General features: G+C 42.4%; 3 protein-coding genes across 3 annotated transcripts in view; all 3 read left to right on the top strand.

Annotated features, from left to right (window-relative positions):
* Positions 1-4,320, top strand: part of LOC311134127 (importin-9-like) — a 28,257-nt gene extending 23,937 nt beyond the window's left edge. Inside the window, exons 20-22 of the mRNA XM_084167712.1 lie at positions 2,904-3,020; positions 3,138-3,214; positions 3,428-4,320. Coding sequence (XP_084023838.1) covers positions 2,904-3,020; positions 3,138-3,214; positions 3,428-3,538 — 305 coding nt within the window. The 3' untranslated portion in view covers positions 3,539-4,320. The remainder of the gene's footprint in view (positions 1-2,903; positions 3,021-3,137; positions 3,215-3,427) is intronic.
* A 631-nt stretch (positions 4,321-4,951) lies between these two features.
* LOC311133868 (protein shisa-4-like) lies at positions 4,952-12,977 on the top strand. The gene is made up of 5 exons (XM_084167474.1): positions 4,952-5,191; positions 7,608-7,785; positions 10,685-10,821; positions 11,095-11,298; positions 11,467-12,977. Exons 1-5 carry the CDS (start codon positions 5,116-5,118, stop codon positions 11,514-11,516), a joined length of 645 nt encoding a protein of 214 aa, XP_084023600.1. The 5' UTR covers positions 4,952-5,115; the 3' UTR covers positions 11,517-12,977.
* Positions 12,978-15,000: 2,023 nt separating this feature from the next.
* LOC311133427 (uncharacterized protein) lies at positions 15,001-20,906 on the top strand (the record flags this gene model as incomplete). The annotated part of the gene is made up of 3 exons (XM_084166919.1): positions 15,001-15,363; positions 16,696-18,618; positions 20,880-20,906. The coding sequence occupies 3 exons, from the start codon at positions 15,001-15,003 to the stop codon at positions 20,904-20,906; spliced, it is 2,313 nt and encodes a 770-aa protein (XP_084023045.1).
* Between the last annotated feature and the right edge of the window lie 490 nt (positions 20,907-21,396).

The following is a 21,396-nucleotide window of genomic DNA, read 5'->3' as shown; positions in this document are numbered from 1 at the left end:
ATACTACGGGTGGGTGTTGCTATGGTAACCAATGAGCTAAGATAAGGTAGGGATTTGCCTAGATGTAATTTATAGATTTCCAGGAGTCAGTGGGTTTGGCGACGAATATGTAGTGAGGGCAAGCCAACGAGAGCGTACAGGTCACAATGGTGGGTAGTATATGGGGCTTTGGTGACAAAACGGATGGCACTGTGATAGACTACATCCAATTTGCTGAGTTGAGTGTTGGAAGCTATTTTGTAAATGACATCGCCGAAGTCAAGGATCAGTAGGATAGTCAGTTTTACGAGGGCATGTTTACCAGCATGAGTGAAGGAGGCTTTGTTGCAAAACAGGAAGCCGATTGGAGATGCTTAATGTGAGTCTGGAAGGAGAGTTTACGGTCTAACCAGACACCTAGGTAGTTGTCCACATATTCAAATCAGACCCGCCGAGAGTAGTGATTCTAGTCGGGCAGGCGGGTGCAAGCAGCGTTCGATTGAAGAGCATGCATTTAGTTTTACTAGCGTTTAAGAGCAGTTGGAGGCTACTGAAGGAGTGTTGTATGGCATTGAAGCTCGTTTGGAGGTTTGTTAACACAGTGTCCAATGAAGGGCCAGATGTATACAAAATGGTGTCGTCTGCGTAGAGGTGGATCTGAGAGTCACCAGCAGCAAGAGCGACATCATTGATATACACGGAAAATAGTCGGCCCGAGAACTGAACCCTGTGGCAACCCCATAGAGACTGCCAGAGGTCCAGACAACAGGCCCTCAGATTTGACACATTGAACTCTATCTGAAAAGTAGTTGGTGAACCAGGCGAGGCAGTCAGTTGAGAAATTTAGTCTGCCAATAAGTGATTGACAGAGTAAAAAGCCTTGGCCAGGTCGATGAAGACGGCTGCACAGTACTGTCTTATCAATCGCGGTTATTATATCGTTTAGGACCTTGAGCGTGGCTGAGGTGCACCCATGACCAGCTTGGAAACCAGATTGCATAGCGGAGAAGGTACGGTGGGATTCGAAGTGGTCAGTGATCTGTTTGTTAACTTGGCTGGGGACAATAAAATGCTACTCGAAAATATGCAATTTTGTCACAATACAATGCCACAGATGTCTCAAGTTTTGAGGGAGCGTGCAATTGGCATGCTGACTGCAGCAATGTCCACCAGAGCTGTTGCCAGATAATTTAATGTTAATTTCTCTACCATAAGCTGCCTCCAACGTCATTTTAGAGAATTTGGCAGTACGTCCAACTGGCCATACAACCGCAGACCACGTGTAACCACGCCAGCCCAGGACCTCCACATCAGTCTTCTTCACTTGCAGGATCGTCTGAGACCAGCCAACCGGACAGCTGATGAAACTGTGGGTTTGCACAACCGAGGAAGTTCTGCACAGACTGTCAGAAACCGTCTCAGGGAAGCTCATCTGCGTGCTCGTCGTCCTCACCAGGGTCTTGACCTGACTGCAGTTTGGCGTCATAACCGACTTCAGTGGGCAAATGCTCACCTTCGATGGCCACTGGCACGCTGGAGAAGTGTGCACTTCACTGATGAATCCCGGTTTCAACTGTACCGGGCAGATGGCAGACAGCGTGTATGGCGTCGTGTGGACGAGCGGTTTGCTGATGTCAACATTGTGAACAGAGTGCCCCATGGTGGAGGTGGGGTTATGGTATGGGCAGGTATAAGCTACGGACAACAAACACAATTGCATTTTATCGATGGCAATTTGAATGCACAGAGATACCGTGACGAGATCCTGAGGCCCACTGTCGTGCCATTCATCCGGCGCCATCACCTCATGTGAACTAGCCGGTGCCCACCTCAACTAGCCGGTGCCCCCGCACATTGACTCTGCACCGGTACCCCCCTGTATATATAGCCTCCCTACTGTTATTTTATTTTTTACTTTTTTTGTTAAAAAGAAATGCACTGTTGGTTAATAATAATAATATAATATAATATGCCATTTAGCAGACGCTTTTATCCAAAGCGACTTACAGTCATGCGTGCATACATTTTTTTTTTTGTGTATGGGTGGTCCCGGGGATCGAACCCACTACCTTGGCGTTACAAGCGCCGTGCTCTACCAGCTGAGCTACAGAGGACCACCGCTGTAAGTAAGCATTTCACTGTAATGTCTGCACCTGTTGTATTCGGCGCATGTGGCCAATAAAATTTGATTTGATTTGATTTCAGCATGATAATGCACGGCCCCATGTCGCAAGGATCTGTACACAATTCCTGGAAGCTAAAAATGTCCATGTTCTTCCATGGCCTGCATACTCACCAGACATGTCACCCATTGAGCATGTTTGGGATACTCTGGATCAATGTGTACGACAGCGTGTTCCAGTTCCCGCCAAATATCCAGCAACTTCACACAGCCGTTGAAGAGGAGTGGGACAACATTCCACAGGCCACAATCAACAGCCTGGTCAACTCTACGTGAAGGAGATGTCACGCTGCATGAGGCAAATGGTGGTCACACCAGATACTGACTGGTTTTCTGATCCACGCCCTAACCTTTTTTTTAAGGTATCTGTGACCAACAGATGCATATCTGTATTCCCAGTCATGTGAAATCCATAGATTTAGGGCCTAAATAATTTATTTCAATTGATTGATTTCCTTATATGAACTGTAACTCAGTAAAATCTTTGAAATTGTTGCATGTTGCGTTTATATTTTTGTTCAGTGTATTTATTTCCTTACCTAGAGTTGAAAGCAGTTTTGAAAGCTGTGTCAGACTCATGTCTTTATTCGGCCGGAAAATACCCTCCTGTCTCTTAATCGTATGACCTTGGTGTTGTCTGTTGAAAATGTAGTCTGATACCTATATATGTGTGTTTTGGTATTATGAAAGCAAGTGGGCCCCATTGTAGCTAATCCCAAAGTGTTTGGTTGTGTTACTGCAGATTCAGTAGGAATGTGGGAGGACCAGGAGGCAGAGGAGGAAGAGGAGGATGACGATGAGGAGGATGAAGGGCTGGCCGGGCAGCTTCTCTCTGACCTCATTGCTTCCAACAAATATGGTGAGAAGTTCCCTTCCAGATGTCTACTCAATCAGTGCACTAGGCAGGCAGACATTTTGGTTTTGGAGCTCTATTTGCAGTTTCACAGGTATGAAATTGTATTTTTTATTTTATCAGATGAAGACTACTATGAGGATGATGAGGAGGAGGATCCAGATGCCTTGAAGGACCCCATATATCAGATAGACCTCCAGGTAATGCTTTGCTAATATGCTCATTTAGATTTAGTTCACACAAACATGACTAGTTAGGGTGAATGTGGTTGTGGTCCAACTATGCTCTTTTATTTGTCCTTGAGGAAATTGATCAAGTTGAATTGAACAGATTTCAATGGTCTGTGATGTTTGGGTTGTATTTTAATGTCTTAACTTCACTTTAAATAAACGTTGTTGTGCTGTATGTTCTAGGCCTACCTGACAGATTTCCTGACCCAGTTTGCCCAGTCTCCGTGCTACAGCATGTTCTCTGGCCACCTCAACGACGCTGAGAGGAGAGTCCTGCAGTCTATCAGCATCTAAACCTCGCCCCATCATCCCCTTCCCTACATCAACCCTACCATAACTCTCTCGTCCAATCCCTCACACTCACCAACCAATTACCCACCCCTGAGTGTGGGAAAGGCTCTGATTGGCCAGGTGGTTGTTGACACTTTACATTAATCTCCAACAGAGGAACATGGATGGATGGGGAGAAGAGACAGACATGCACTTACCCATGTCTCTCTTCTGACTGAAAGGAGGACCAGGAAAATACTGCTGACTTGTGGAGGGATGTGAAGGAGGAGATTGGATAGAGGGGGGGTGAGGGACACCCAGGTTTGTTCCCAGAGAGGACTGGTAGACAGTTGTGGAGTGACCTCCTTAGTGTCTCCTCACTCCTCTGCTCTTTTGGACTTGTCGGGGACGTTGGGATGTGAGAGGGGTTGATGTTTTACAATGGGAGAGGCAGGCAGGGCAACTATGATATATGAACTCTGTCTTTATTGTGTCCCATTTGTAACTCAATCCACTTATTTTTGTGCGTCTGTAAAAAAAAAAAAAAAAAAGGCAGAAGAGACTACATGATGACGGAAAGACAAAGAGAAACATATATTTGAGACTGAGTAAGAAACATTGGCAGCCTTATTTTCAGAAACCATTGACTTTTCTGATTGGGATGAAAACCTTGAGGACTCCCAGTCCTGACTGGGGTCTGGGTGGGTATGAGGGTTCACACTGTTGCCATGGTAACCCACAGCCTTGTCATTTCCTTGTACCCACTGGAGTTGGGATGAAGTGTCTAAATAAAAGTCCCAACAGGACACCATTTTCAGATTCCATTGTTATTTTAGTCACTTTCCCAGGGAGTGAAAAATGTGAGTACATAGTATGTGTTGGCAGTCACAGTGAGTGCCTCTTCTGAAATGTGACTTACATTGAATACATAGCTGGCATACATTACAATTATAATTATAGTTGGTATCTGTTCTTAGTTGACCCTGCTTGTAAATGGGGGCTTTTGTGCAAGAGGATGGCAAATGCAGGACGGATATTAGCATCTTTTTTGTTTTTGTGATTGCAACATTGGATTTATTAATATTTTGTATCAATAATAGAAAAATGCAACACCTGAATGAATTGGAAAAACATGTTTAAGGATTGGATATACTGGAAATACTGATGTTCTGTAAGCTACGGGCCTAGGGTAACTTACTTTTAGGTGGTATGCTGTATTCAAATTAGTAACAGCTCAGCTGTCACTAAAACGCAACAAGAGGGTTCTCGTCCTGTGTGCTGTAGACAGAATAGCATCATATCTTCTAAAAATGACAGTTGGAATAATGTGCAGTGTATTATTTCCACCAGGAGGCCGCGGAGGCGCTAAGGAATCTCATTGGTCTCATCTGACCCCTGGGTGAACAGCGTCATAGGCGATGTGTCATTCTACCCAGGTCTTGTTGATCACTAACCTCATTCCCTCCCGGCTGTCATGTAATTCCACAACTAGAGCATGATTATAGAGATATTATTATTTACAGCGGCGTATGGAGCGAAATAGCTGTTAAATCTGCCATTGGTTTTGCAAAAAAATCGACATTTTCATCATTTTGGACAGTATGTTTACAGTAGGCAAGATGTCCCTTATCGCTATGGCTCTGCCAGTGATGACCGTCCTCCTCTCCTCCTGGCAGGGTAAGTCTTGACGATGCTGCTTGGTTTTTCTAACAGGCCGCGGCACTAAGCTATATTTCTGGATACAATTTACACGTGTTGCAAGAATGTATCCATACATTTTAGCGGTAGGCGAATCCACTCGACACAGGGCTAATGTATCCAGATAATGCCTAAACGTTCTAAGGGGTGTCCAGACATTATTCATTTTTTCGCCTGTGTCACCAATATTTATTATAGACCTTTGATATGTTTGTTTTTATTCAAGAATTGCTTGGTTGTCTCAAATTAAATGCGAAACGCACGATAGCCAAATATTCCCACGCCTATATAGACAACTGTTATTCTGGCCTATATTCCTTAATTTCGTAATTTTATCTCGAATAGATTGACCGTTTCATTAAAAATCCATTCTGTTTTCACAAAATAGTCTAAACAGTATTAGAACCCATTGGAGTCAAAACAATAAACAATTGGCAGAAGTGATCAGGGGAACATCTCATTTTAATTTGATTAGATATAAGAAATCAACTGATCAATCCATTGACTGTTAAATTAATAATGTAATTATATTTACAGTATATTGGGGACTGACCTAATTAAATTCACATGCTTTCATATGACATGGGCTCAGATTCCTTTGTAGTTGATTCTAGTGATCGGCATTTCGTGTATTTTCCTAGAGCCGGCCTATTTGGCTCCGTTCACGTAAAAGAGCCGGCTAATTTGGCTCCCAAATGGCTCTTCATTCAAAATCGATCTAGAACTAAAGAAAAATTGAAATCTCCAAAGTAAAGCCCAAAAAGTAGGCTACCATTATGTCAGATAGTGAAATATTTTTTTTATTTGGACAAATTATTAGATAACATGCAGAAAAGAAAAGTAAATTTTTAAGGCACTGCAAAAATGAGCGTGTACCAGAATGATGCGCTATCTCCACTATTTACTGTTTCTGTAGTGAGGATTCACCCTCTTTAGATCATTATGTTGTAACTTATCTGCAGGTAATCGTTGTTTTGAGCTCAAAAAGCAGTTGTAGCGGTATGTAAATGTTCAAAAAGAGCTGTTCGTTCGCGAACCAACCCATCACTAGTTGATTCATCTGTAGTCCCTTGGACCAGAAGGAAATTACATTAATGAAGCAGGAACTTCCTCTTATGGGTTGGGAGGGAGTGGGGCACCTATGCAGGTGGCATAATTAAGCAATAAGGGCCGAGGGGGTGTGGTATATTGCCAATATACCAAGGCTAAGGGCTGTTCTTATGTACAACGCAACGCGGAGTGCCTGGATACAGCCCTTAGCCATGGTATATTGTCCATATACCACAAACCCCCGAGTTGCCTTATTGCGATTATAAACTGGTTACCAATGTAATTAGAGCATTAAAAATATATGTTTTGTCATACCCGTGGTATACGGTCTGATATGCCACTGCTGTCAGACAATCAGCATTCAGGGCTTGAACCACCCACTTTATAATGACCTATAACCCTCAAACTCAACTCTGGACAGTTCCACTGCATTTTTTCGTTGTTCCCCTCTAATCAGGGACTGATTTAGACCTGGGAAACCAGGTGTGTGCAATGAATTATTACATTTACATTTTAGTCATTTAGCAGACGCTCTTATCCAGAGCGACTTACAGTTAGTGAGTGCATACATTTTTCATACTTTATTATAATTATCAGGTAGAACCGAAACCCAGCAGGCTCCGGACCTCGTAGGGTAAGAGTTGAGTGCACCTTACCTACGTATAGCATCAGGCCCTACAGGACAGCCTGCTGCCTATAACCTCTGAACATTTTTACTGTGACATTCTTCAACCTCCAAGTGTAATTCAATCAATCAATTAATCAAATGTATTTCTAAAGCCCTTTTTTCATCAGCAGATGTCACAAAGTGCTATACAGAAACCCAGCCTAAAACCCCAAACAGCAAGCAATGCAGATGTAGAAGCACGGTGGCTAGGAAAAACTCCCTAGAAAGGCAGAAACCTAGAGAGGAACCTAGAGAGGAACCAGGCTCTGAGGGGTGGCCGGGTGGAGATTATTACAGTACGTGGCCATTAAGGCCAGATTTTTCTCCAAGATGTTCAACCGTTCATAGATGACCAGCAGGGTGAAATAATAATCACAGTGTTTGTAGAGGTTGCAACAGGTCAGTACATCAGGAGTAAATGTCACTTGGCTTTTCATAGCCGGGCATTCAAAGGTTGAAATAGCAGGTGCGGTAGAGAGAGAGAGTTGAAAACAGCAGGTCTGGGACAAGGTAAATATGTGTTGAGATGTAGCCAATGGGCTGTTTGGTGTCTCACAAAAAATATTAAGACCACTGAGTAGTCTCAGGATTGTAATCAGCTTTCTTTTGCCTCTGTAAGCCCACCCTTCTAAGTCTGTCTGTCTTGCTCTGTCTGTTTATCCTTGACTGTATCTGCAGTGGGTGCCACTGATGACTGCTTGTGGTACGTGGATAAGAATGGCACTTGGCACAACGGTGTCCCCTGTCCCCTGATGACCTTCTGTTGTGGGAACTGCCACAAGCGCTACTGTTGCCTGGACGGCCTCAAGAGGATCACTGAGAGGGAGCAGAAGCGCTGCATGCTCTTCCAGTTCAGGTGTGTGCACGTGTGTTTGCGTGACTGGCTCCCTAAACGTCAGAGTACACAGCCTCTTATTCGTTCAGACATTATTTTTCTGGCTGTTGCACGTTGGTCATATTTTGCTAATTGATTACATTGCTCCCCTGAGAAACCATCTATCAATACAGTTTAGTGGTCACTCTGTATTCCCTCTCAGGGATTGGTTTAATGCTGAGGTAAGTGACCTTGCACCTGATAGGACGCAACACTGCAGATTTTTTTCACAGCATAAAAAGCTTCCATCATCACTTAACACCACTGAGCACGCTGGGAGCAGTAACACCCAACTGGAGATCAGGGTGGTTTCCAGTAGGGAGAAAATGTTGTAAAATGGAGTGAAACGAGGAGGTACTACTTTAACTTGTTCTTTTTGCTTTCCCTTCGTCCTACTGAACATGACCCAGTTTGAAAACACAGTTAAGGAGAAGCAGAAGAATCCTCTGCACCTACTACTATATTGAACAAAAATATAAATTCAACATGCAACAACAGTTCATGTTACAGTTAATCTCCTTTGCATAGCGTTGATCAGGCTGTTGATTGTGGCCTGTGGAATGTTGTCCCACTCCTCTTCAATGGCTGTGTGAAGTTGCTGGATATTGGCGGGATCTGGAACACGCTGTCGTACACATCGATCCAGAGTATCCCAAACATGCTCAATGGGTGACATGTCTGGTGAGTATGCAGGCCATGGAAGAACTGGGACATTTTGAGCTTCCAGGAATTGTGTACAGATCCTTGCGACATGGGGCCGTGCATTATCATGCTGAAACATGAGGTGATTGCGGTGGATGAATGGCACGACAATGGGCCTCAGGATCTCGGCACTCTATCCCTGTGCATTCAAATTGCCATCGATAAAATGCAATTGTGTTTGTTGTCCGTAGCTTATGCCTGCCCATACCATAACCACACCGGCACCATGGGGCACTCTGTTCACAACGTTGACATCAGCAAACCGCTCGCCCACACAATGCCATACACGTGGTGTGCGGTTGTGAGGCCAGTTGGACGTACTGCCAAATTCTGTAAAACGATGTCGGAGGCTGCTTATGGTAGAGAAATGAACATTCAGTTTTCTGGCAACAGCTCTGGTGGACATTCCTGCAGTCAGCATGCTAATTGCACATTCCCTCAGAACTTGAGACATGGCATTTTTGATTGGCCTTTTATTGTCCCCTGCACAAGGTGCACCTGTGTAATCATCATGCTGTTTTTAATCAGCTTATTGATATGCCACACCTGTCAGGTGGATGGAATATCTTGGCAAATGAGAAATGGTCACTAACAGGGATGTAAACAATTTTGTGCACAAAATGTTTTTTGTGCGTATGTAACGTTTCTGGAATCTTCTTTATTTCAGCTCATGAAACATGGGACCAACACTTTACATGTTGTGTTTTTATTTTTGTTCAGTGTATGTTAGGGGAGGTCAGAGATCTGGCAGTGTGGTGCCAGGACAACAATCTCTCTCTCAACATCAGCAAGACAAAGGAGCTGATCATAGACTACAGGAAAAGGAGGGCCGAGCATGCCCCCATTCACATCGACGGGGCTGTAGTGGAACGGGTCGAGAACTTAAAGTTCCTTGGTGTCCACATCACTAAGGATCTATCATGGTCCAAACACACCAACACAGTCGTGAAGAGGGCATGACAACACCTCTTCCCCCTCAGGAGGTTGAAAAGATTTGGCATGGGCCCTCAGATCCTCAAACTCTACAGCTGCACAATTGAGAGCACCTTGACTGGCTGCATCACCGGCTACTGCTTGGCATCTGACCGCAATGTGCTACAGAGGGTAATGCGTACAGCCCAGTACATCACTGGGGCCGAGCTCCCTGCCATCCAGGACCTCTATACCAGGCGGTGTCAGGAAGGCCCTAAAGATTGTCAACGACTCCAGCCACCCAAGTCAGACTGTTCTCTCTGCTACTGCACGGCAAGTGGTACCGATGCACCAAGTCTGGAACCAACAGGACCCTGTACAGCTTTTACCCACCAAGCCATAAGACTAAATAGTTAGTCCGGCTAGCTATTCGGTTAGCTATTTTATTATCTGCATTGACCCTTTTTGCACTAACTTTTTTGACTCATCACATACGCTGCTGCTACTGCTACTGTGGTCCTCTGTAGCTCAATTGGTAGAGCATGGCGCTTGTAACGCCAGGGTAGTGGGTTCGATCTCCGGGACCACCCATACGTGAAAATGTATGCACACATGACTGTAAGTCGCTTTGGATAAAAGCGTCTGCTAAATGGCATATTATATTATTATTATTATTATCTATCCTGTTACCTAGTCACTCTATTCCTAGTTATATGTACATATCTACCTCAATTACCTCGTACCCCTGCACATCAAGTTATCGTTACTCATTGTGTATTTATGAATTGTATTACCTGTTATTATTTGTTTTATTATTTCTCTATTTTCTTTCTGTCTTCATTGTTGGCCCTTAAGTAAGCATTTCACTGTTAGTCTACACCTGTTGTTTACGAATCATGTGACAAATACAATTCATAACGTGTCTCAGATTAAAGCTTGCTGATCTAGGATCAGTCCCCTCTGACCATGTAATCGTATTCATTATGATCTAAAAGGTCAAACTGATCCCAGATCAGCACCCCTACACTCTGAGACGCTTTATGAATAGCTGAGCTGAGGCAGAGATGGGACTGGAAAGCTGTTTATGAACCCTGGAACTGTGGGGTCGCAGGGTAACTCTGTGGATGAAAACAGTTGGTAGTTGTGGACACTGATACTTTTGCACTAAATGTTAGAATGAGGTAGATAATGTCTTGATTTTACTCTGTGGAAGCTTTTAGAAAGAGTCTGAGGTATCTTCCCATCCCTCCCTCCCTTCCTCTCCTAGTCCTACCACCATCGCTGGTATTGCTTCCTCCGTCCTGCTCTTCGTGGCTATCATTGCTACCATGGTGTGCTGCTTCATGTGCTCCTGTTGTTACCTCTACCAGCAACGACAGCAGCGTGGCAGGACGCCTTATGATGGTAACATGATGGATTTATGTTAACAGAATGTGTTCATTGGATAGATGTATATAATGTGGTGAATTGCAGTTGGGAAGGGTTTTAAGTCTGCCTGCTTTTGAATGTTATAATGTCGGACGTAGTTATAATGTGAAAATAATTTGGGAAAAACTGTAAAAGGTGAAAATGGGGGTGGGGATTCATTGAATTAGTGAGATCATCACAGTATACTGTATTTCTATATTGACTGAATGATAAGGAAGCTCACTACAACCCTGTATGCTTCAACCTCAGCCCAGCACATCCCAATGGCCAGCTACCCTGTGGAGCCCATGTATGACGCTTACGGCAAGCCGCTGGTGATGGGACATCCTGATTATCAGCACCCTGGTTACCCAATGGCACCTCAGTATCCTGGCATGCCTCAGCCATACCCCATGATGCAACCCGGCCCGTTCCCCCCATACCCCATGGCAGACCCTGGCTACCCTCAGGGAGGTAAGAGGACAACCAGAAACCCTTTATTATTACTACTGAGTGATGTGATTTTTAGACTAATGCAATATCGATGTCTGAAGAGTAAACTAAATCATGAAGCACATTTTTATATAGAGCCAGATATTGTTTTCTATATTATAATTGACCTTTTACTGTTGTGTGTTGCAGCACCCCCTCCTTACTCCCCACCACAGTACACACCCCACCCAGGTCACTGATGGGATGAAAGCATGTACTGTACATGGAGAGGAGAGGAGCAACAAAGTAAGGTCTGCGTCAAGAAGAGAAGGCGACCACAAGAAGGCAACCATGGCTCTCAGCTCTTCTAGTGGTTGCCCAGTGAAAGAAAACCAGAGGCACCTTATTGTCCTTTTATTTTCTCCATCCTTTAAAGGAACAGAGCATGTGCTGAGTTGGGTTCTCCTGTCTGTACTGACACTGAACTGGATTCCTACTGACAGTCTAATGTGGAAAATGTCACACCATTCCAAGTGAGGTAACCATCTTGCATCCATGCACTTACTTTGACATCCATCCATCGCAATTAGTGTAACCCAAAACCACATTCTACAAGGTCACATGCTTTGTTTGACATTAATTCTCTGCTTAAGACGTTTGACTTGAGGAATGGTGAACATCTGTTTTCACGTTTGCTTGGCTTTAATCCGGTAGTGGACAGAGCGAGGGTCATACCTGCAGATAACAGGGTGTGTGTGAGAGCTGGTTGGCTCTTATCTGTTGTATAAAAGTCTAAATGCTCAGAAGAGTTGACGGCTCCTCTCACTCTATTGGATCCCTTTAGCCAGCTCTCTGTGGGGATTTCATTGTCATCTCATGCTCCGCTTGTCTTCTGCAATAGATTAACATTTACTTTATGTATATTACAATGTCAGTTATACAGTACATGTTCTGCTATATCCCAATGTGTCATTGTACTCAGTTGTCAGAGAGAAGTTTATTTATTAGTTTAAATGTTAATTTACAGTAATATATCCAGCCAATATTTAATAACCTAAATAACAAATCTGAGCCTTGTGTCATCGTGAATTCAAGAAACTATTTCACGACATATTTTGTAAACAATATTTTATCATGTTATTGTTGTAACAGACAACTTTTTAGAAATATTTTACCATTAAATGCTTTGAGCATTTCCTTACAGGTTTCATTTATGGTTATTATATTTGTCTCTGAGCCATTGTTTTGCACCTTGTAGGATGTTTGAACTGTACAGTAGAACATGACGTGTTGAGCATGTTGTACAGTTTACTATTAGTAACCACTGAAATGCTCGTCCAGGTCAAATGTGTTGGATAAGGTGGCATTCTATTTTACCCTCACTGAGATTCTTAATACATTTTTCTATTGAAGAATATTGAGAATCTTGGCATATTTGTTCAGATAGGAATGATCATGCAATAGATCTACTGATTCTTCTTGGCCAGCTAGTGTTTAAAAGTGTCAATGTAAAATAGTGACATGCTCTTATTTATAAACACTATTGTAACTATTGATATTTTATGATTTGAATTGGATTACTTTGCTATTTATTGTCAACATGTAAAGTGTATGTACAGTGGTGAGAGAAAGTTTGTGAACTGTTTAGGATTTTCTGTATTTCTGCATAAATTTGACCTAGAATGTGATCAGATCTTCACCAAAGTCCTAATAATAGATCAAGTTGAACATGATTAAACGAATAACACACAAAAAATTGTACCCTTTAATTTCTTTGTTGAGCAAATTGATCCAACATTCAATTTCTTTGTTGGAAAAAGTATGTGAACCTCTAGATTAATCATCTGAATTAAGTGTATTAAAGTTGTCAAAAGTTTAGTATTTGGTCCCATGTTCCTACAACGCAATGACTAGATCAAGTTTGTGACTATAAACTTGTGGGATGCATTTGCAGTTTGTTTTGAAATTGTTTTGGGTAATGTTTGGCCCAACAAACTGAATGGTGTGCCATTTTGGAGTCACTTTTATTTTAAGTAAGGATAGAAGATGTTTCTGAACACTTCCACATTCATGTGGATGCTACCATGATTATGGAGAATCATGAATAATGTTGAGTGAGAAGGTTACAAACATCTTATCTACTCAATTAAAAATTCAATTACTCCAGTCACCAGTCGGTTACTATTGGGAAAAACATAATCCAAAAACAAACTGCAAATGCATCCAAATAGTTTTTGTAGAGTCACAAGCTTGATGTAGTCATTGCATTCTAGGAACATGGGACAAAATACTAAACTTTTGACTACTTTATTACACTTAATTCAGATGATTAATCTAGAGGTTCACATACTTTTTCTAACAAAGAAATTGAATGTTGGATCAATTGTTTCAATAAAGAAATAAAAAAGTACAATTGTTTTTGTGTTATTTGTTTAAACATGTTCACTTGATCTATTATGACATTTTAGGTCAAATGTATGCAGAAATACAGAAAATCCTAAAGGGTTCACAAACTCACAACATAATTGAAAAAAACGTTCTAAAGTTTGCTTAATGAATGCACTTATTTTTTTGTGTACATTTTACCAGAGCGTAATTCACATCTGTTACTAGTAGAACAGTTCCCAGCTCTTACTTGTTTGTCTGTTGTTTAATGGATGGTAAGACACTGTAATATAATAAGTGCTATGGTTTTTTTCTAATAACATAAATTATAACTTTGAAATGTAAAATGCAGCAGTCTACTGTCGTTTATTGCATGGTACGTTTTCAAATAGTTAACCAACAAAAACCTTTTTGATTTTGTTGCCTTGGAATCAATGATATCATTACCGTGAGTGTGTGAAACTTTAGTTTATTAGGAGAAGTTTGGGTGATGACGCCCTTCTAGAGGTGGATTCTGAATCTAGTTGGAAGGCAGAAAAGTAATTATTGGCTTTCAATCATTCAATCACCCAGTCAATTTATAACTGAATGTATCAAATTGCGGAGGCTATGACAGTAATGCAATTTTACTACAACATTTTGACCACTAGATGTCCTTAAGTTGTTACTTTGCAGCCAATTGACAAATCTCTGTTTTACATTCAAAAATATTATTGTAAACTATGTCCTATGAACACAATGTTGCACTTGGTTGCAACAATTTTATCAAGTATTTTGTAGTCATTAGCTTGTTATTAGTTATAAGCTCATTCAACTATGTCATAAAACACCTCAATAGAATAGACGTCTTCCAAGACGACAAATTCAACTTTCATCGTTTTTTTAATTAAGTCTGTGTTCATTGAACACCAAACCCTCTTGAAGTAATGCTGTAATCATGAAAGAGGAAATAGCACTGTGTTATATCATGCTTTGGCATTTCTGTAAAGCTCAGCCCTTCCCATTGCCTTTAAAGGACTATGTACCCTGCACTAAATATGGACATGCCGTTTCAAAGGATTTCAAAGAATGTCCCAGCCTTACAGACCAACTTGCATGATAGACTAACACACTCCATACTGGTACCCTGACTGCAAGCCCAGTCTCAAGTCCTCCCTCTTAGCACCAGGATTGATGCCTCTGGTGGCTTTTCAGTGAGAGGGACAACACCTTCGGCCCATGGGGATATTCTGCAGGCTCCTACACTAGGAAAGCACACTTTTCTAAAGGAGATACCATACAACTTGTAGGCTACAAACTGTTTTCATCTGTTCTGCTCCGAGGGTGTTTTCTTTGACTGTTCTCCAGCCAGAGGCAACCATGTCCAGGAGGAAGGTGAGGGGACTGACGCGAACGGGGCGGCAGGTGAGCGAGGACCCTGACCTGGACGTCCTTTTGTCCAACCTGTCCCCTGAGCAGATTGAGGAGCTGGAGAAGGAGGTATTGGTGGCCCCCAACCTGGACAGAGCCATAGAGCAGCCTGACACTAATACTGTCTGGGACCGGGATGCTAAGCTGGACAGAGCCATAGAGCAGCCTGTCACTAATACTGTCTGGGACCGGGATGCTAAGCTGGACAGAGCCATAGAGCAGTCTGTCACCAATACTGTCTGGGACCGGGATGCTAAGCTGGACAGCCGGGAGCTTCCTGGGAAGCTCAGCCAAAAGGAACAGTCTATTGAGGTATGTTTACTAAACATCGAGTCATACAGTGGAACTCCTCCACAGTTCATGTTTATTATGTGTGAGACAGAGTTGTTCTAAAGTCCACTTTGTGAGATGCTTAATCACATCCTCTCAGACAGACATCAGCTCCACCCGTTTCACTTATTTACTTTTATACCATAACAAGCCTCATTTTGGTCAATAGGACTGGCTGTTGGAAGACAGATAAACAAATTACAATTCATAAATGTCTAATAGATAAATAGTTAATTTAGGTTAGTGTTCCTTAAACAGGTATTTTAATGATACTTCTGACATTTATTCCCCTGCCAACTGGATGTCGGAAAAGGTTCCAGTAGTTCATATACTGTGCTCCGCTGCTGTTAGTTCTTATGCCAGGAAAAACACTATTGTATACCTTTCACATTCTTCACACAAGTCCCCTTTGGTAAACAGAGAAAATGCTTAAAGATACAGTTATCAAAACACTGTTGTGCACAGTGTCACCTGATTTTGGTATAGCTTTGTAGTTTATAGGTCAAAGATGAGTTTTAATTTGTTTTTAGTTGACAGCTTTTTGACATAGGGCCCACGAGGTAGGGAAAAACAGAGCCAGGAGATAGCTGTTGGATATGTATAAAGAAGGGCCCTTCAGATGATGGAGCATGGGCTCTGTGGAGGTTCTTAATCCCGGCATGATGGAATTCCTTGGTTGATTGCTCCTATGCTGTTCAATGCCTTTTAAGGAAACATCTGCCAGGGCCACAGCCGCGCGCAAACAAAACAGATGGAGCAAGGCTCACAAATCAAACACTTACAGTAGCTGCTCCGCAAACGTACTTCTGCACTATTAACAGACTCCCCCATGCACACTGTAAACACACGGTATCTAACGCCAAGTTTACATTACACGCTGTGGTATTATATCATAGCTTATGTCATACTGTGCTCTCCGGGCCAACAAGTTAGGCTTCATAAATAGACTTGAAATAACACAATAAGTCGAGTATTAAGAAAGACTGGTTTTAATATCTGATATTTCTAGAGAACATGAATGAACTAATGCATGTTTTTGTTTAAATCATTAGAAACAACAAAGGCACAAACTGATTTGTAGCTGGAGGACAGGCCTATGATTAGTCATGTTGATAGGGCTGTTGGTGGTCATGCAGTGATGACCATAACAGGTAAGGCACATTACGACTAAGAATGCATGATTCTAATTGGATTTGACAGTAGAAAACGATTACTGTTTAGATTATTGTGTGGATTCTTGAAAGTCATGTAAATGTATGCTTCTCAAATTCACTTATGTGGAATCGTCCCTATGGAATGTTTATTCTTCTGCAGGGGGAACCAAAGAAGGAGAGCCGGAAACAAGAGTACCTGAGGAAGATGGGCCTGAGTCAGGAGGGGAAAGAAGGAGCGGGGATCAGAAGGCAATCAAGTATCTCAACAGAACGAGAGAACAAGATGGAGAGAAATAAGAAAAGACCAGACTGCACTAAGGAGGACAGAGTCAGCCTGTCCAATAGATACAGGAGAGAGGAGAGCAAAGACAAAGACGTGAAAGAGACCTCTAGAGAAAGATTCGGGAGAGAAGAGAGTAAGGATGCTGACGTGAAAGATACAACTAGAGACAGATACAGGAGCGAGGAAAGTAGAGACAGTGATGTAAAGGATACAACTACAGAAAAATACAGGAGAGTGGAGAAAAGGGACAGTGATGTTAAAGAAACAGCTAGAGACAGATTCGGGAGACAGGAGAGTATAGACAGTTTAGAGAAAGAGGATGCCAAAGAAAGAGAGAGAAACGAGGATAACAAGCTGATGGAGAAACGAGACAAGAGGTTGAGCACCAGTAATAAGACAAAAGAAATGATCTCCAAGTTACAAGAGAAAAAGGAAAAAGAGGAGATCAAGGAGAAAGAAAGAAAAGAGGATATGAAAAAAAGAGATGAGAACAAGACAAGGGGACTTGTGTCAAAGCTTGTGGAGAAGCAAAGTCGGGTTGAAGAGAGTAAAACAGAAGATAAGAAAAACAGAGGGGAAGAGAAGGACAAGCCTGAGAAGGACAAGTCTGACTTGAAACTTGAGCGACAAAAGTCGCCAACAGAAAAGGAGAGCGGAAGTGAGAAGCAAGAGGAGAAGGAAGATCCTAAGGAGAAAGCGAAAGAAGATGGTAAGGAGAATAAGAAAGATGTGGGGTTCAAACGTAAGGAAAGTATAAAAGAGAAAGATAGGAGGAGTAGCAGAGAAATAGAAGAGAAAAGGGGAAAAGACACAAACGAAGGACTGAAATCCAGCAAGGATGAGGAACAACGTGGGAACTGTGTTGCGAACAAGAGCACACCTAGCAAGACCAAAGTAGAGGAGGAAGATGACGAGGACTCCAGCATGTTCGATGACCTCATGGAGCAGGTTCGCAGCAACGACCCCACCATGACAGAGCTCAACGTCAACAACTCGGAGGTCATCAAGGCTAAAACACTCATCCAGTTTGCAGAGGTCTTGAATAAAAACACCCACATTAAGACTTTTGCCCTGGCCAACTGCCGTGCTGACGACCACGTGGCCTACGCCATCGCGGGCACCTTGCGCACCAACACGTCTATCACAAGCATCAACCTGGATTCCAACCTTCTCACCCCCAAGGGTATAATGGCCCTGATCCAGGCCTTGCAGAAAAACACTACACTCACCGAGCTGCGCTTCCACAACCAGAGACACATCTGCGGAGGCAAGACAGAGATGGAGATGACCAAGATACTGAAAGACAACACCACCCTCCTGAAGCTGGGCTACGGCTTTGAGCTGGCCGGCCCACGCATGACCATGACCAACATCCTGAGCCGCAACATGGACAAGCAGCGACAGCGGCGCCTACAGGAGCAAAAGCTGGCCCAGGCCAACGGTGAGAAGAAAGGGATGCTGGAGGTGCCCAAGACTGCTGTGGGATTCCTCAGGGGTTCCCCCAAGGCTTCCCCTAAACCCTCCCCACACCCCTCACCAAAGCCCTCCCCGAAGTTGACTCAAAAAAGAGGACCAGGAGGGGGACCTCCTCCACCCCCTCCACCTGGGGGCCCACCCCCACCTCCTGGGGGCCCACCCCCACCTCCACCCCCCATGCTGTCCATAGACTCCCTGCGCAACTCCTTGACGCCCACATCACAGAGGAAGATGGATGATAAGGCCAACAAATCCGGTGGTACGAACTCCAGGGACCAACTGCTGGACTCCATTAGGAATGCCAATATGAAGAAACTGAAGAAGGTAAGATGGGGCAAAGATCAATTGCTGATAGACATTGAGAGAGTTAGGGTTTGCAGGGATGCTCAGTCACAGGTTGTAATAATAATAATAATAATATGCCATTTAGCAGACGCTTTTATCCAAAGCGACTTATAGTCATGTACCTTCAGAAGGTATTCACACACCCCTTTACTTTTTCCACATTTTGTTATGTTACAGCCTGAATTTAAAATGGTTTAAATTGAGATTTTGTGTCACTGATCTCCACACAATACCCCGTAATGTCAAAGTGGACTTTTGTTTGTAGAAATGTTTTAGAAATTAATAAAAAATTGAAAGCTGAAAGCTGAAATGTCTTGAGTCAATAAGTATTCAACCCCTTTGTTATGGCAAGCCTAAATAAGTTCAGGAGTAAAGATGTGCTTAACAAATCGCATAATACAGTTGAAGTCGGAAGTTTACATACACTTAGGTTGGAGTCATTAAAAATCTTTTTTCAACCACTCCACAAATTTCTTGTTAACAAACTATAGTTTTGGCAAGTCGGCTAGGACATCTACTTTGTGCATGACACAAGTCATTTTTCCAACAATTGTTTACAGACAGATTATTTCACTTATAATTCACTGTATCACAATTCCAGTGGGTCAGAAGTTTACGTACACTAAATTGACTGTGCCTTTAAACAACTTGGAAAATTCCAGAAAATGATGTCATGGCTTTAGAAGCTTCTGATAGGCTAATTGACATCATTTGAGTCAATTGGAGGTGTAACTGTGAATGTATTTCAAGGCCTATCTTCAAACTCAGTGCTTCTTTGCTTGACATCATGGGAAAATCAAAAGCAATCAGCCAAGACCTCAGAAAAAAAATTGGCTAAGGTGTATGTAAACTTCCGACTTCAACTGTAAGTTGCATGGACTAATTCCGTGTTCAATAATGGTGGTTAACATAATTTTTGAATTACTACCCCATCTCTGTATCCCACACATACAATTATCTGTAAGGTCCCTCAATTGAGTATTGATTTTCAAGCACAGATTCAACCACAAAGACCAGGGAGGGTTTTCAATGCCTCGCAAAGAACGGCACCGATTGGTAGATGTGTAAAAAAATTAAAAGCAGATGCTGAATATCTCTTTGAGCATGGTGAAGTTATTAATTAGGCTTTCGATGGTGTATCAATACATCCAGTCACTACAAAGATACAGGCATCCTTCCTAACTCAGTTGCCAGAGAGGAAGATAACTGCTCAGGGATTTCACCATGAGGCCAATGGTGATTTTAAAACAGTTACGGTGTTTAATGGTTGTGATAGGAGAAAACTGAGGATGGATCAACAACATTGTAGTTACTCCACAATACTAACCTAAATGACAGAGTGAAAGAAGGATGCCTGTACAGAATATAAATATTCCCAAACATGCATCATGTTTGCAACAAGGCACTTAAGTAATACTGCAAAAAATATGGCAAAGAAATTAACTTTTTGTCCTGAATACAAAGCGTTATTTTTTTGGGCAAATCCAACACAACACATCACTGAGTACGACTCTTAATATTTTCAAGCATGGTGGTGGCTGCATCATATTATGGTTATGCTTGTCATCGGCAAAGACTAGGGAGTTTTGGGGGAAAAATAAACGGAATACAGCTATAAGCACAGGCAAAATCTTAGAGGAAAACCTGGTTCAGTCTGCTTTCCAACAGACACTGGGAGAATAATTCATCTTTCAGCAGGACAATAACCTAAAACACAAGGCCAAAGCTACACTGGCGTTGCTTACCAAGACGACATTGAATGTTCCTGAGTGGCCTAGTTACAGTTTTGGCTAAATTTGCTTTGAAAATCTATGGCAAGACTTGACAATGGCTGTCTAGCAATGATCAACAATCAACTTGACAGAGCTTGAAGAATGTTTAACAGAATAATGTTCATATATTGTACAATCCAGGTGTGCAAAGCTCTTAAGAGACTTACCGAAAAAGACTCACTGCTGTAATCCCCGCCAAAGGTGCTTCTACAAACTATTGACTCAGGGGTGAAAATACTTATGTAAATTAGTTATTTTTTAAATCAATATTCAATAGATTTGCAAAAATATCTCAAAACATGTTTTCACTTTGTCATTATGGAATATTGTGTGTAGATGGAACATTTTTTAAATCAATTTTGAATTCAGGCTGTAACACAACAAAATGTGGAATAAGTCAAGGGGTATGAATACTTTCTGAAGGCACTCTATATGCATATCCATTCACTCTCCCCTCTCTTCCTACAGGTTGCGGTACCAAAGCTGTTGCAGTAATCCTCTGGAATGGAGAGCAAAAGCCAAGGAAGAGGAAGGACATAGATCTCACGGGGGATCGAAGCTCCAACACATCCCACGCACAGACTGACATCCAGTCTTACCACTGTGCTGCGGGATGGATAAGGCAGGCAAGCAGAACGTGAAAATTGAGATTTCTATTGGATGTACAGCCTTCACTGTGCCGTGAGTTCTCTCCTCAAACTAAACACTGGACCGCAGGGACCCCGTGGAGTGAGAAGGGGGCAGAGTTTTGTAGCAGGACGTGCCCTGAGGTCCTAACTGTCTGCCTGTGTCTGTGTTGATGCTTTGCCTGTCATTTGCACTAGATTATGAAGCAGTTCATATGGTATGTTGACAAAAGCATATGATGTATACGATGTATGATGTGGGGCCGTGTAAAATTCTATAAAAAAAGTATATACAAAACTACTTTAACGTTCATTGAAATATTGGATGGTAATTTGAAAGTGTATTTATTTGTGGAGGG

This window comes from Coregonus lavaretus, assembly GCF_964263955.1.
Source record: "Coregonus lavaretus genome assembly, chromosome: 8".
In the NCBI taxonomy this organism is placed as follows: domain Eukaryota; kingdom Metazoa; phylum Chordata; class Actinopteri; order Salmoniformes; family Salmonidae; genus Coregonus; species Coregonus lavaretus.
The sequence above is the reverse complement of the archived record's forward strand: the minus strand, read 5'-3'. Positions and strand labels throughout refer to the sequence as shown.